The sequence below is a fragment of the Miniopterus natalensis genome, chromosome 3 (genome assembly GCF_054644295.1).
Source record: "Miniopterus natalensis isolate mMinNat1 chromosome 3, mMinNat1.hap1, whole genome shotgun sequence".
NCBI lineage: Eukaryota > Metazoa > Chordata > Mammalia > Chiroptera > Miniopteridae > Miniopterus > Miniopterus natalensis.
Genome location: NC_142083.1, coordinates 38,390,157 through 38,406,590, shown reverse-complemented (window position 1 = coordinate 38,406,590; position 16,434 = coordinate 38,390,157). Strand labels below are relative to the sequence as shown.

The window sequence follows — 16,434 nt, the reverse complement described above, 5'->3', positions numbered from 1 at the left end:
AAACACTGACCCACTGTTTACAATGGGGTTTATGATTATTTTTTATTAAAGCTAGTTTAGTGGTTTCTCTCATCTTTCATATCAGGAGAGGTCTTTCCATTTTGATTCTCTAAATCAGAAATCTTCCTGAACTAGTCTGTTCAAAAACTTTTATTTTGTGCCTATCATGTATCGAACATTATGTCCTATGAAATCAGACATTTTTCATTGAATCTGACACAGTACAGCCTGGGAGTTATGAGCATGGGGTCTGGAGCAAGATGGCCTGGGTATGACTACACGATTTATTGTGTGACCTTGGACAGCTACTTAACCTCTCTGTGCCTCAATATTCTAATCTATAAAGTGAATAGAATAAATAGTGTCTTCCTCCTAGGGTTACTGCCAAGGTTTAAATGAGGCAATATTTATAAAATGCTTATCACGGCATCTCTCACAGGGTAAGCACTATGTAGGTGTTTGATAAAACACACTTTAAAAGTTTTGAAAATTTTAAAATGGGTCTGTATTTTTTCAGTATGATAAGGAAGTCAACATATCTTAAGAGAAAGACTACTTTGAAGGGAAACCTAACAGTTTAGAATTAGACTAAAATGCAGAGGAGCTGGGTGGGGGTCTACTGAATGTATGGAAGTCAATCTATCTGTGCCTCAATTTTCTAATTTAAAAAAGGCATAATATTTTTGCATTACTAATTAGTTAAAAATATTGTGGAAATAAATAAGATGCTACATATAGAAAACTTTGAAGAATTTCAGTTAATGGAGTTCATTTCTACAAAACAAAGGCATTCTGGTTACTATAACTTAATATCGCTAGCTAGTGGATGGACAGTGCAAAGAGCTATGAAGTGTGCATTTGTGAGGCTCTGTACTCAGAGGGAGAAGTGACTGTCCACTCACTTATGACAGACAGACATACTGAAATTTCATCTTACTCTCTGTTGCTGTCATATTTTTCTCCCGACCTTCATTCTTAGCGGTGCCAGGCCCCCGTGAGCAGCTCCCAGCTCTGACATTGCCCAGTATCCGAAGCATCATCATTCCCATAATTGACAGTGACTGGAAGCAAATAATTTAATCCTGGGCAAATGAAAATGAATCAATGGTGTCAATTCCATTTCCCCTCTTCCTAATTTTCTGTAACAAAAGAGGAGAGGGAAACGTCTCTTCCCTGGAGTGAGGTTCACTTAGGAAAGTGAGAGACAGCTGAGTAATTGGTGATGCCCTATTCCTCTTTCCCACAAAACAGAAAAATTACTCTTGGCACTGAATAAATATTGAACATCACACAGAACATGGCAGCTGGACATATTTATGTTACTGAGAAAATATACTCATGACTTGGTGTGGTAACCTAAGCAGGAAGCACATTTAGATGAAACGGTAAGCCCAGATAGTCCTCAGGCTAAAACAACGGCTCCTTCCAGCCTGCTTTATATGCAGAAACAAAACATAACCTAGTGCTGCTAGTGATGCTTCAACAGTGAAATAAGATAAAGCAATCTATGGCATTTTCAATAAAGTCAACACAAAGGCATCTTAACCTTGGATTTAGGATGCACAGTTTACTTGTCCACAGAGTTACTAGTTCCAAAGGACTGAATTGCAACTCAAGTCCTAGCTGTGTGATTAATGGTTCCATTACTGGATGGTTTAGACTGGGACCCAGAAATTCTCTTCCTCCCTGAGATTCTCAGTGTGTGGAACCAGTGGACAGGTGCTGTACCAATGTGAAGATTCTGTCAGTTGTGATAGAATGGAACCTGGGAGATAACCACAGGATGGATTCAGGAACCCACTGAACCCACTTTGAGATGAACCTGAGCTAAAACTCCGTCAATCATCCGGCCTCCATAAGTCCTTACCCTGACTGGTGGACCACAGTGACATGTTAGGTCTCCTGGAAGGAGTTAGTGTCAGTTCAGAGCCAGTGCCTGGTAAGTAAGTCCTGAAAAGTCTGATTATTTTCTTTCCCCTCATGCACAGTTACCCTGGTAAAAGACTGTAGGTCGCTTGGAGAAGGCTCAGAGAAAGAACAACAGTATAAAGTTTCAGGAGTGTACCGGGATCCTTCCTCAAGGGCACCCAGTCTCCCTTTCACCCAAGGGGTTCTTCATCTGTAACCTCGCTCAAGTCTGGGAACTGATTGAGGGGCCATGACTCTCTGTTTTTATGATTCAAGTTAAACTTTTGTTCACTTGACCTAGAACTCTTCTGCTTATACAGATCAAGAAATAGTCAACTTCGTATCTATTTCACTTCTAGGAGCACCATCCACATAGGTCTGTGTGGTCAGGCTCTTCCAGCTGCTGCTTTGACTCCGACCTTTACAGCAACCACACACACCTTGGGAAATTAAGCTGTAAAAAGGAGACATACTTGTCTTGTCAGTGCCTACCCTCTTGGAACTCCCAGGCTGGTGGAGGGGGACACTAAACACATAAAAGCAAGTATTTTAAGGCATCGGTAAGTGCTATCAAGAAGACAAAAGAGCCCAGCTGGGCATGGCTCAGGGGTTGAGCATCAACCTAGGATCCAGTAGATCACGGTTCAATTCCCAGTCAGGGCACATGCCTGGGTTGCAAGCTCAATCCCCAGCATTGATGTTTCTATCAATCATTGATGTTTCTATCTCTCTCTCCCTCTCTCTTCCTCTCTCTGAAATCAATAAAGATACATTAAAAAAAAAAAAAAGAAGAAGACGACAAAAGAGAACTCCTAGTGACTTTCTGTGGTGAAAAACACTGGGAGGTTGGTCTCAGGACGGCCTCGCTGAGGTCATAAGCACTGAGGGTCTAGGAGAAGAACCTTTAAAGCTAAAAGGATAGCAAGAGCTATGCTCCCGGGAAATGCGTAGAGCGTTGGAGGATCTGAGCACCAAAGACCCACAGAAAACTTCCCAACATTCTAGACCTCATTTCCTTGCCCACCTACTTTTCCTCAATTTACAAACCAGCTCAGGTGTGAATGGAGGGAGCTGCTTAACTAAGTAAGTATACCAAGATCTCATATTCAAGGTTTCCGGGGTGAAAGTCCTAAGTGTTTGGCTTAACTTTTAATGAAGTATGTTTAAATGAAAAGGCGATACAGCAACACTTCAGTTGCTTATGTACCGAGTTCATAAGCGATGGGAATCAAAAGGTCTAAATAGTGCAATGCTTTTAAAAATAAGAACAGCCTGCGTGTGGAAGTTGGTCTCATTCAGTCTTATCATTATTTTTCCCTTCTTCCCATGCCCCTGTCATCTCTGTTCTATACCAACTGTTCTCAGTAGGTGGAAGCGAGAGAGCTGTTAGTGTGTCTTCCTCTATGACCGGACTGAAAGCATGTTGGGGCCAGGGCTCCTCTATACCCGTGAAAGGTCCAGCGAGGTTTCAGGGGTAGAGCAGGTGCCAAAGTGTTTTTGTGAGGTGAACTGGAGTGGAATTGGAGAAAATAGAGACTTGGCTGAGACCACCCAGCAATTCAGAGACAGGGTGTCCTGATGAACTCTAGGGTTGCTGAGAGAAACCTAGTTGATGGCCAACAGATGAAAGGATAAAGAAGATGCGAGATATATATAACGGAATATTATGCAGCAGTAAAAAAGAATGAAATTGTGTCATTTGTGACGACATGGATAGATCTAGGGGGTATTATATTAAGGCAGAGAAAGACTACTATATGGTTTCACTTATGTGGAATCTAAAAAAAAGTACAAAAGAATCAAATGAACAAACAAAACAAAAACAGACTCATAGAAATAGAGACCAAAGGGATGGTTACCAGAGGGAGAAGTTGAGGGGAATGGGTGAAAAGGGGAAGAGAAATACAGTCAATAATATTATGACAGATGATTACTAGAATTAGTGGGATGATCACACTGTAAGGTATAGAAATGTTGAACCACTATATCGTACACCTGAAACTAATACAGGGTGGGGCAAAAGAAGGTTTACAATTGTGAGTACACGAAACACAAAAGGAGGTTTACAGATGTGAGTACAAGAAACACAGTTTATTCTTGTATTGTTTTTTATTAATTATTGTATTATTTTCCATACAAACGACTATAAACCTACTTTTGCCCAACCCCGTATAACCAAAATAATATTGTATACCAACTATACTTTAAAAACTTATGAAAAAATCCTCTGTCACTGAGGTGGTCCATCACATGTCACATGTAGGTAACACGGCCCATAAACTCAGCCAAGGAAGAAGAATAACTTTCTTCATTTTCTTTAACCTTATCTCTCAGGTCCCCTCGGCTGCCGATCTCACAAGACTCTGGGTGCTTTGCCACCTGGGCCCCAGGCGAGTAAGTCACGGGGCTCCTCTCAGCCCTGCCCCCAGCCGAGGGAATCTCCGTCTCTTCTGGGGAGCAGGGAGGCTCCATGTTATTGCCCTGGCTTCTCCCAAGTCCTCTGCCTATGATTCCTTCTTTCTGCCTCCCTCATGGGCACGACTTGAAGTTTCAAAGCCAGAAAGAGGCCTCTTTTCCCCTCTCCCTGGGCTGTCGCTCTGAGGCAATGAGTACAGGCAGCTTGGCTGAAGGCACGGACGAAGAACAAAGAGGACGGGAAGGGCCAGACCATGGGGCGCGACCCTAGACATTACCCCCATGTCCTCCGCTACCACTTACTGTCAATACTCCGTCTCACCTGATCCTCACACTCCCTTTCAAAGGATGACTCAGACTGCAGAACCTGAGGCCCCACAGTGAAGGGCGGGGTGGATGGACTTAGGCCGCTGGACTTCCAGTCCTGTGCCAACTGCGCAAAGGCACAGCGCACTTGCCTCTGGCATCACAGTCCAGACAGCCTAGCTGAGTTAGCAATACATAGTCTGTGCTCTGCCAGGTAACTTGTGCTATTGAGAGGTCAGCAGCCCTGCGAGCTGAAGGATGATTTGTCTGCAACAGGGAAGAGGATGATGTCATGAACATACCCAAGCAGTCTCTGCTTTTGCACTGCCCTTGAATTGGCTTCTGGACAGTCCATTCGTTTTGAGTATTTTGCAGCCACCATAATGGCCCTTTTCTCTGCAGTTAACTGGGTTGACCACGTCACAATCCAGAGTGGCAATTAATATTGCCACATTAATTTGGCCACAGTCAGGTACTTTTGAGTCTGTGGATATGGTTGAAATTTCCTGGATACGATTGCAAATGAAAAGGACTGGAAAGTTCAGAACTTAGGCTAGTAGCCTTCTCCTGACTTACGTAGGTAACAGAAAGCAAAAGAAAACCTTGGCCTTTCCTGGTGGTAAGAATGTCTTGTTCTATGGACCCTGAGAAGGTCCTTTAACAAATAGCCCCAAATAATACCTGTTCTTTCTCAGGTATCTCAATCCACTCAGAATTAGTTAGCCTGCAGCCCCGTAATCCATGAGCCAAATTACCTCCTCACATCAGCAGTGTATGAAGCCAATCTCACACAGAGGTTTGAGCATCAAAGATCCCCTCTACTGAGGAAAAGCCCCCTTCCTCCACCATCACAAAGCAAATGATTAATTCTGAAAATTTTTTTCCCAAGGAAAAACTATTTTTATACTTCCCCAAACTTCCCGACCCTCTAGGTTTACTGGAATGGTTTACTGAAATGTATTAACTCAGATGAAATATCCTGGAACTTGCACAATTTAGTCTCACATTTGCAAAGTACCCATCGTGTGCAGAATGTAGCATATGACGGATTATAAGAAGATGAAAAAAGAACATCAGAAAAACATGTACACAAATCTGGTGTCAGAAAATAATATAAAAATTTTAAATTATTCTGAATGAGCTATAAAAGTGACCCATTAGTCCGCATGGGGAAATCTTTGTCCTCTTGAAGTAACCCACTTATGCAGTCTTTCTTTCTGATGCTTTATATTCCTACTAATCTTAGCACTGACTTTAAGTACTACTTTATGTAATTCAAAAAACATGCAGTTCTCTGAGCTTCTCTTTTGGCAAAACTATGTGTGGGCACCTCTATCATCAACAACCACAACTGATACGCTTCTCAAATTCATAACCCAGCACAGTCTCCTTCCCTTTCTTCGTTTATTTATTTATTTATTTAAAAATATATCTTTATTGATTTCAGAGAGAGGAAAAGAGAGGGAGAGAGAGATAGAAACATCAATGATGAGAGAGTCACTGATCAAGCCCGCAACCGGGCATGTGCCCTAACCGGGAATTGAACCCCGATTGCCTGGATCCTAGGTCGATACTCAACCGCTGAGCCACGCCTGGCAGGACATTTATTTATTTTTATTTTAAATGAATCCTATAGATTCATCTTATGCTAGACACCCCAGAAAGAATGTCTCTAATAGAAATAAAGTTCTCAAGAAAAAATGAGAGATTTTTTCTTTATCAAAGCAGAGTTTCTTGGACTCTCCTAATTGAGCTTTTGGGTTTTCCTAAGCTGTGGATTGACTCAGTAGTAATAAGTGCTTTAAGTCCTTTAAGGAAAATGCCTACACCATTGGCTATGCTATGCCATTGCACTTGGCTAACAGCACAACTTCTGTTACTTCAACAGAAGTCAGGGAGTTAAAAAACAAACCTATTACATCTCAGGAAGTAGGCTTCCTATCTCATTAAATATGCTGTTAATATAGATCAATAAAGCAACATTTACTGGAGACGCTCTTATCCTGGATTTAAGAGAATGTCTGAAAGGTTTGAACCTTTAATTAGTTTCTAATGTAGGACCAGAGCTATTTTTTGCGTAAATTAAATTTTTAGAAAAAAAATACATTTATAAATGTGCTCTGCCATAGAAATAGCCATCCATTTAAAACAATACCCATTTTCTAGAAGTAAAACACTAAAAAAATTAGCCACGAGAACCTAGACATGTGTTGCCTTCTCTCCTGGATGTAAAGGCTGATAATCGTGTTGCTAAGAACCAGCGCCATGGCCCATACGGCTGACAAGAAGCTAGGGAAGGAGATGCGTTAGGGGATAATTTCTTGGTAACGAGGTCCTCTTGAGTGGAGAACACGTACAATTATGAAGAATAAACACATTACTATAAAATATGAAGGAAAAAACCTTACCCGAATCCGGAAAGTAAGCGACAGAAGAGAAAGAAGCCATAACCTTGGACAAACGAGGAAAGGAAGGCAAAGCATCCGTTGACAGACATGCAAATCAGAAGAGACTGTTTCCTTCCCACTTTGTCCGCCAGTCCTCCCCAGAAGAACGCCCCCACCATCATCCCGAGGTAGACTATGCTGCCTGCAACACACAGAAAACAAAGAAACACGTCAGAGATTGGGAGTAAATGACACACGTAACAGCAAATGAACAAGGACAAAAGACATTCCAGAGTTTTGCGTGGGAAATTGTTCCTTTAAAAATATATCCCTTAGGACACACAGATCAGCATTCAAGTTGGAAAGTAAGCTCCGTGGGCTGCCTCTGGCTGCCATGACCAACGGCAAGGGCAGAAGACAAAAGGGTCACGTTCTCACCAGCCCAGTGGGGATGGGTACAGGGTGGGCAGGCACAAGGGTCTCCACACAGAACAATCCTGCAGTGTGAGTCACGGCCACACCATCTTTGTCTGAATGCCTAACGTACCATGACAAGGCCACGATGAGGGGCTGAGTCAAGGGCTCCAGGCCAACGTGGATTCCCCAGCCTGCTGCCAGTCTCTGCCTGCAGCACATGAGCCGGGCCAAGGTAAACCCTTAGGAACCCCTTAGAGGATTCTTTCTCACGAGTCCCTTCGGAATGCCCTGCCCTTCTTGGGAAGGAAAGAAAGCTAGGGAAGGTGAGTTTAGAGATTATAAGATTTAATATGAACATAGTCTCAAACTCCATTCATAAGAGGAAACTTTTTCTTGGAGTCAGGAGTTTAAGGAGCCTAAGGAGAAGGGAAATGGCTGTTAGCAGTTTGGGGATTATGAAATTCATCACGGTTGGCCTTGCTTTCATGAGGGAAACAAGTGGAAAATCAACAGCTAGACCGATGTACCTCTTGCATCACTGAGTATACACTTGAATTTTCTGATTCACTCGCTTCTTCTGAAAAACCAGGTCCCATAGCCCTGTCCAGATTCTTTCTCAGGGTCAAATAACCTTAGGTGAAGCAAATGTTCCTCCAGGGAGGTTTCCAGAAGGGTGTCCGACGTCCAGGGGAAATGGCATAGTTAATAATGGAAGTTCATTAAATCTGAACGTGGGGTTAAAACGCTGCAACTATCACTGATTTCTGCGTTTCCCCCTTGCTTCTCTGAAGCACCATGTGAGCAGCCGCCTTTCAAAGGCACATTCAAGATGCTCAGCAGTATCTAAGTACTAAGTTAAAAAACAACCGCTGGTTGATTTACTGCTTTAGATCCATTTGGGAAATAGCCTGTCTAAACACTCACCCTGAATTCATTTGCTTAACACACAATTAATGGATCAATATGAGACCCAGAAAGAGAACATTTGGCAAAGTCTGGCAATCCTCACATCAACGGCATGTGACGCTGCTTTGCAGATGGCCAAGTACAGACAGCTAGGGTGAATGGCCAGTGTTGGGGCAACTGCAGATAAGGCAAAACAAAAGCTGTCTTTATTTACACTGGGGTGCTGCAAGGAGGTGGCTGGTCAGCCTTGCCTGGGTGGGGATGGCTTATTTTTCTCTGTACTGTGAGGCTGACCATGCACAGATCACCCCTCTTAATAAAGAGCTTACACACATGGGGCCCAATGCATGTCCAGAAGACAACGTACAGAATGCTTCGGCACAAAGCAAAGGAGTCCCGATGCACACAGATCCACCCAGGAACCGCGTTCACAGCCTATCTCTTATCTATCAGAGGCTCAAGTTTGCTGCTGGTGCCTCTCAGAAGAATAATCAGTAGCTAAGCTTGTTCGTAATAATGTCTGTCTTTAAAAATGCCTACAAGTCAGAAAGTGAGCTCCCACAGGCCAGAAGTGGCCTGTGGCTGCTGCAGTCTGAAGACTTGGGAGTCTTTCTTGGAGCTGCAGCCCCAGGAACAAAAAATGGTCATTAGCATTCCTGAACCCTTCCCAGTTCTCAGTGCTTGTGCGAGTTGACTCATTTACTCCTCATGACGACCCTCAGAGGCTAATACCATGGAAGCCCAGTTCACTGGGGAGAGGCCTGAGGTACGGAGAAGTTAATGATTTGACCACAGAAAAGTGAGTGGGGACTACATTCTAGCCAGCCCCAGTTCATTGTGTAATGTGGTTATGAATCCTTTAACAATCCTGGCTGTCCTCCTGAGAAAACATCCTGGTTTGTCCAGGCCCCTGTGTGGTGGGTGGTACCACCTAGAATCGAAAGCAGTACCTCAGACGTCTCTGAGGTGCCTTCTCCCTGGGCACCACCTTCACAGAATTAGTTAAGTTGGGGGTAACAGAAAATGACTGACAGGAGCTAGGGAGAAATGCTTCATGTACCCTAGTACAGGACAAGGGGTGTGCTACTCCTAAGACATTCCAAAGGGGCACATTCCCAACCCTGGTGGGCTGTAAGGGGCGTCAATGTTGAAAACTCGGTAGTGTCAGAGGAAAAATGAAAATCCAATCTCTTGTTAAAAAGATCAAGCTTCTGCACTATGGTCCAACGAGGGCAACTCCCTTGCTTTACTGGTGCGGCAGGGATGATGCTCCTGCCAGGCTGGCCCCCTTCTCCCTGGAAGTCACCTGCAGTCTCATCTTCACCAAGCCAGAGCATGGCTTTAAGAATGGATGATTCCAGTCTTTAAGGGCTCATAACTGGGTGCTAGGTCTCCCCCACCCAGCAGTAGTGTGAGGACACAGCCCCACCCCAGGAGCTGAGCAGGCTGAGCTCGCCCTGAACTTCTGTGATGGAGACAGCCTAGGGACTTGGCAAGGGGCAGAAAACCCTCATTTCTCTTTACCACCTTGTACTTAAGCCATTTGAAAATAAAACTTAAAAGTAACATGTATTAGGGCTTTTAATATATAAAAGAGCAAAATTTAAATGGCCCATCCTTCCATTCTCCCAGATATCCCTATTGACATATATTTAAACAAACAAACAAACCAACCAACATGCCTACATGGCCCAAAATTCAAGCCATATAGAAATGTATAAAATGAAAATAAAATTTTCCTTCTCCTCCACCTTTGACTCTCTTCCCAAAGGTAACTATTATTAATTTTTTTCTAACTCTTCCAGAAATGTTATACATATAAATATATAAAAATGGATATCCTATAGGAATTGCCTGTTAAATACAGGTTTTTTTCCTGTATAGTGCTTATCTTTTTTCCACTTGTGTTCAGGATTTCTAAACTAAGCAAACCAGAAATAAATCTCTGTCAGAATTTTAATAACTACTTCAAAATACATTTCATATATTCCAGAAACACATTCACTGCCAGCTATTAGGGGAAAATCAAACAGTTCTGCTTCCATCTTGTATTATTACTATGCCTAAAATAAATACACTCAATCTCCTTAAAAGAAAGGATATTAAATTCAACTTTAAAGAATTTGTTAAGCACCCACTTTGCATGACTTTCCCTGAAGCATGAGAATGTAAGGATTTATGTCATGATCCCTGGCCTTATAGAAGGTAAAACATAGCAAACATTCATCCGACGCCTACTCTAAGTCAGGAGAGGAGGAAGACAGTGTCACACCCATTATTTCATGCAACCTTCCCAACAACCCCATCCAATCATGGATCATGGCCACTACAGAAAGGGGCATCCAGGCCAGAACTTTCCATGGCCTCCTGGGGACACATGACCAGGACAGGACAGTGCTGAAGTGTTCACTCAGGTACCTGGGCGCCAAGTCCCTAAACTCTCCACTCCATCAAGATGGCTTAGAGAGCTTGTAATTCAGTGAGGGAGGTAATAGGTACATAACCGAATGAGCTCAACCGTGAGGTGCACAATCTGATGGAGCCAGAGAGGCAGGAGGTAGCTACTGATTCTGACTGTGGCCTCTGGGAAAGTTTCACTGAGGAGGGAACATCTGAGAGGATTCTGAAGGACAAAAAGATTTCAAGATGGTATTAAATTCCTCCAGTTGATAGGTTTTTAAAAAAAGTAATATTAAGCTGTATCTTCCCTTCTACTCTAGTTAAAAATATGTTTCAAATTCTAAGGTAATAACCTTGTGCGCTTAAGTTAGATTATTACTGGTAATTAGACTGTCCCATTGGGCATGCCATGGGAGAGAAGTAAGCCTACCTAGTAGCTTACTTAAAACAAACAGCACAATTAGAAGGTTTATTTGCTAATTCCATGATCTAATTAAAGCCAGACTTTTCAATGTTAGCAAGGACACAAACTGCATTTCCTGTCTATTTTCCGATTTCCACTTTGCTCTCATGGTGGTGAACAGGGAATCCTTGAAAGCTCAGAGCAGAGTGCTCTTGACATAGACCAGCCTCTCAGTTCTCCACTCACGCTGCTGCTGGTGATCTGAATGAAAAGGTATTTTAGTTTAAAGTCCCTTATTTTGCAGGTAGGAAACTGAGGCTGTGACAAGTCAGTACTTGAAATGAGGTCATCTAGATTTTGCTCCTCAGAGCATAAGGCCTGGCCCAACAGGACCAGCACTCTGGGGGCACTTGCCAGGAATGCAGACTGTTGCGCTCCATTTGGACCTAAGACTCTGACTCTGCATTAGAACAAGACCCCCACGTGATTTGGGTGTACTTTAGAACCGGAAAGCACTTGAAGGCTGTTGTGCTTTCCTGTAAAACACGTAACCTCTCCAATATTTTTTTTTAGTTTGTATTTGTCTAATATTCATTTGAGAGAAGATGCAGGCCATAGAATATTGAAATTCCAAAGACACAGAGCTAGCAAGCTCTCCTTGCACAAGCAGAGATTTCTAAGGGGCAAGAAGATACTTCAGGCCCCTCCTAAGACCTTCTTCCTCAGGACTAGAGGCAGGCCTCCCATGCTGAGAGAGGCCAGGCTGTGATTCCAAGATCCTTTCTGGAATCTACTGAAGATTTTAATTCAGCTGGGCTTTCAGGAGACTGAACTTGACCCGAAAAATAAACACAACCTGAGGCTCACTCTACTCCTCCCACCACAGCTGGGCTTCAGGCCATTCTTGGCAATCCCAGCTCCTGGCCTTTCAGAAGACAAAAGAGGCCTTAAGCACGATTTCCCATTCAGGTATTTTCTAACAAGGAGGCCGATTCCATTTTATTTAATCATAGCCTCATTTCCCCTGACAAATATCACATTTCCATATCTGTCTCATTGCTAAAGCAGCTTTTGATTCTTTCTGAAAACCCCTCAGGGGCCACATCTTTTCCCCCACCATCATTTTAAACCGCCTTTAAACTAAACAGAACAATTTTAAGAAATGATCTACAGTGTTTTTCTCATAGTAATCTTTAGCCAATAAGTTTTTTTAAATTGCATTAAGTACTTCAGTTATCCATGGCTAATGCATTACTCTATAATTCATCGCATCATTTATTTACAAAGTGATTTTCGATGAAAAACATTCTGTGGTGGTATTCTGAATTCAATGATAATCTCCATAAAGTGATGATCTCACAAACCTTTTATAAGGGGATTTTTCCTAGGTTAAAACAAAATTTTAAGTCAAAGTTAAAAAAAGAAATCTTTAAGAATAACAATGACAGTTCTGGAAATGGTTGTTGAAACCTATGATATAATATGATCTATCATATTCACAGGATTAAGAAAAAAAATGCTTTATTGCCTAAATTGCGTTCATTATTTTTTAGATATTACTCCTTTCCCAAGAGGAAGGTGCGTTTATCTTCCTCAAGGTAGGGTTTCCTTCCACCTAGCCAATTTTCACTTAACCAACTCAATGGATTAACCAACCCACCCGCAAACACTGAGGGCTGCTTCCTTGAACTTCTTCTGTGAACTCACCCATCTTCCTTCTGCTCCCTCCAGCAGCATTCTATGCTTACTGTGTTTCTACCCAACCTGTTTACGTCAGTTCTGTTTGTCAGTAATTATATATTGAATTAAACATCAATCATGTGAAAAATGAAATATGAGTGTGAAAAGAATTAGAGCCGCTTCTATAAAAAAGTAACTCAAGAAAGATTTGGGGAAGACTGGCTGTAAAAGAAAATTACTGCTATTAAGTAAGTGTGACCAATACAACTCTAAAAGACAGAAAAATCATAGATGAGAGATCCTGTGCTCAAGTTGAGCTGAGCCCTCACTCCACTTTAAAGAAATAAAACTGAAAATCAAAGCCGCACTATGGCTGTGGCGATGCAAGAAAGATGATGGGGTGCTTTAGTTTGAAGATCCCTACTCAAAGGAAAGTCTTTGCCTCTGCATACAAACATGGTCAAATGAATGTATGCTTATATGTTTAAGTACATATGTATATTTTGCATATTTTCTTCCTTTTACCAATTTTTCCATTAACTGACCAATTACCAGTCCAGATTTAATTAGATGGGGTTTCTAGATAATGGTCTTGGTCAGCCCTGCAAAGTTAACAGAGGCTTTCTCTTCTGTCTGGGGGCGGGCAGGGGTGTAGGGTGAGGCGGGGAACCCCTCTCCCTTGTTGCTCGCTTATGGATCCTCCCCACCTACCTGTCCACGATGTGGAAGCTCTTACAGCTGCGGCCCTGTGGTGGCTGCTCTGCACCCCCATAATGGTTGGCTATGAGTGTAACCGTCCTTTGGCAAGACCCCACTGCCATCTGTCCTCCCCCAGCTGCCCTGCACCCACTCAATGCAAAGAAGGACGTGGTGTCTCCTTTATCTACAACTTGCTATTTCTCATCATTACTGGCTTCAAATTCTGTGCTTTAATTTTTAGAATTTATAACATTAAAATCTCAAGTTCAGTACTTGTTCTATTGGATTTTTTCACTGAATGTGCTGAGAAGTGGACCCATTAATAATGCATGGGGGCAGAGGTAGGGAAAGAAGGAAAACTGTTTTGTCGTTGTTTTTGGTTTTTTTTTTAACCAAATGTATTATCCTTCATCGTCATTCCACTGACATTGACCACTCTGAACTCTGGGGTCAGGCAGCAAACAGTTAAGAGCCCAGGCTCCTGAAACACGTGACCTAGATAGGAATCCTTGCTCTGCCATTTATTAGCTATTTGATCCTGGCTAAATTACTTAATTTCTTCATGCCTCAGTTTTCTTCTCTGTAAAATGGGGTTAATAATAGTAACTACCTACCTCATAGGGTATTTGAGAGATTAAATGGGATGAAGCATTTAGCACTGTGTGAAACGTAGCTGTTCAATAAAAAAACAACACCCAGCTAATATAAAAAAGGAGAAAACCAATGGTGACAAAAAGAGACAACAGGAAGAAAAGGAGTCAGCTCTGGAACGCGGTAGAAAGTGAAATTACAGCTTTTGGCCTCCCTCAGCTCTTCCAAAAAGAAACCACCTGAAACAGCACTGGAACAGTAACCTAACTTTTTAAATCTCAAAGACTTGATTGTCTTTGCAACTTGAAACTATTTAAATAAACTATTTAGGCTTCTCCTAAAACCAAGACCTCACTTTTTCCAATTATTATTTTTAGCAGCCACAGCTAAGGGCCATTATGTATTCAAATACATCTATGAACTTTCACAAAAATCAAATAAAAGTAAAGAAAGCAATATCAAAGGCATATATACAAATGAGGAAAAAAAGCCCCATCTAATTTGCAATGGAGAACATTTGCAACAAAAGCCAGCTCAACCTTTGCTGGAAAGAACTGTAAATATCAGATGTGCTCCACAGCACATCTCTGACTGTTACATTTGGAAAGTCTGACATTTAAGTTCCTTGGTCCAGGCAGAGACTGATGGAGCTGCTTATTTAGGCAGGTACTGTCATATCAAGTAATATTACTACTTGCTCCCTAAGTTCACCTGGGCACTAAACAGCCTATGAAGGCCAAACACACTTCACTGACTCCAGTGAGCCAACTGCAGGAGTCCTAATAAGGACATCCAGTGCACTCTTTAATCTTTCCTCAAATGGCTAGCATGCAGTGTGTCCACTGCATAGGGAAAGGGATATTAAGATGTCTTTCATATGTATGGCTCTGCAGAACCTAAAAAGGGCAATTACAGCTCATTTGGTGTTCAAAGCAATAAAGAAACAAGTCTTAGGAATCAGGGGCATTGCAGCAAGTCACTCAGTTGACTTCCTGCTGTAAAAAAGGCATCTTGCAAGGTATGAGGAAAGGGGGGGGGGAGGAAGGAGAGCACAGAGCAGAAAGATGTCCACAAACGTGGCAGGGACATGGCCCTTACTCTCAAGCAGCTCACAGCCCAGTGCTGTGGTTTTAGTCAATGGCTGCACTTCAGAATCACCCAAAAGCTTTAAGGAAAAGAGCGAAGATTCCCAGGCCGCGCCCGGACGTTCTGGTTCCAGGGTAGGACTTACCAACAGTACTTTAAAAAAACTTCCAAGCGATTCTAACGTGAACCTGGGGCTTTAAACCTTTGGTTTCCTGGGAGATAAAAAATATGCATAAAATTTAATTACCACTAAATGAAACACATGCTATCATTAAGGTGAGTACATTATGCTTAAGGGGAGCAAAAAAGGAAGGAGCGACTTAATTAGTTCCAGAGAATTCTGAAAAGCCTCCCATAGAAGGTAACACGGGGTCATGCTGAGTCCTGAATAGTGAATGAGAATTTTCTACCAAAAAGGGGAAAGTTCCGAGGGAGGGAAGAAGATCATGTTTAAAGGTTTGGAGGTGAGTCAGGTGCACAGTGCACTAGGGGCCCAGGTCGGCCAGGGTGGGTGGCATGTGGAGTTCACGGGTGGGGGCAGTGAGAGTGACAAGAGATGAGGCTGGACGATAAGCTGAACTCAAACCAAGGACTTGGGCTTTACCCTTTAGGGAACTATAACCTGACCGGACGGACATCACTCCTCCCCGGAAAGACCATCTCGGCAGCCACGCAAAGGATAAACAGTGGGGGGAGACAGAGGGGAGGGATGCCAGGGCTTGGACAGCATTAGGCGGCTGAGGCCTGAGGGGCCAGCAGCACAAACTTTAAGGAAACACTCACTCTCTAGAACCTACTCAGCCTCGCCCAACTCTGAGCGAGCGCTTCCCTAAATTTCGTGCTTCAGGCACCGCACTCTCACCGAGGCCTGAGTCCTGGCCCTGGAAAGAACACCGGCCGAAGGAATATCGCTGAGAGCCCCAGGGAAGGGCTGCTGACAGCCCGGTCCAAGGCGGGACAGTAGGCTGGGAAGAGGGACACCTGGCTGTTTTTAGCGGCCAGTCCACAGTTCCTATAAACTGAGGGACGAGGCAAGGAAGTGTGGAAGTCACCACTGAGCATGTAGGCTTGGACAGGTCGTAATAAATAGAGAACACTAGAGGAGGGCAGGCCTGCCAGGCCCATGCCAAGCAGGGGAGGAAGACGGTCAGTCACGTCAGTAACATCACTGTGCCACGTGTAACCAGGGCAGAGGAGGGCAGTGCTGGCGATACATGCAGATCAGCAAGGCAATGA

General features: G+C 43.1%; 1 protein-coding gene across 1 annotated transcript in view; it reads right to left on the bottom strand.

Moving 5' to 3' along the window:
* The window catches only part of SV2C (synaptic vesicle glycoprotein 2C), a 108,107-nt gene that overhangs the window by 74,163 nt on the left and 17,510 nt on the right, over positions 1-16,434 (bottom strand). Inside the window, exon 2 of the mRNA XM_016205235.2 lies at positions 7,038-7,218. Coding sequence (XP_016060721.1) covers positions 7,038-7,218 — 181 coding nt within the window. The remainder of the gene's footprint in view (positions 1-7,037; positions 7,219-16,434) is intronic.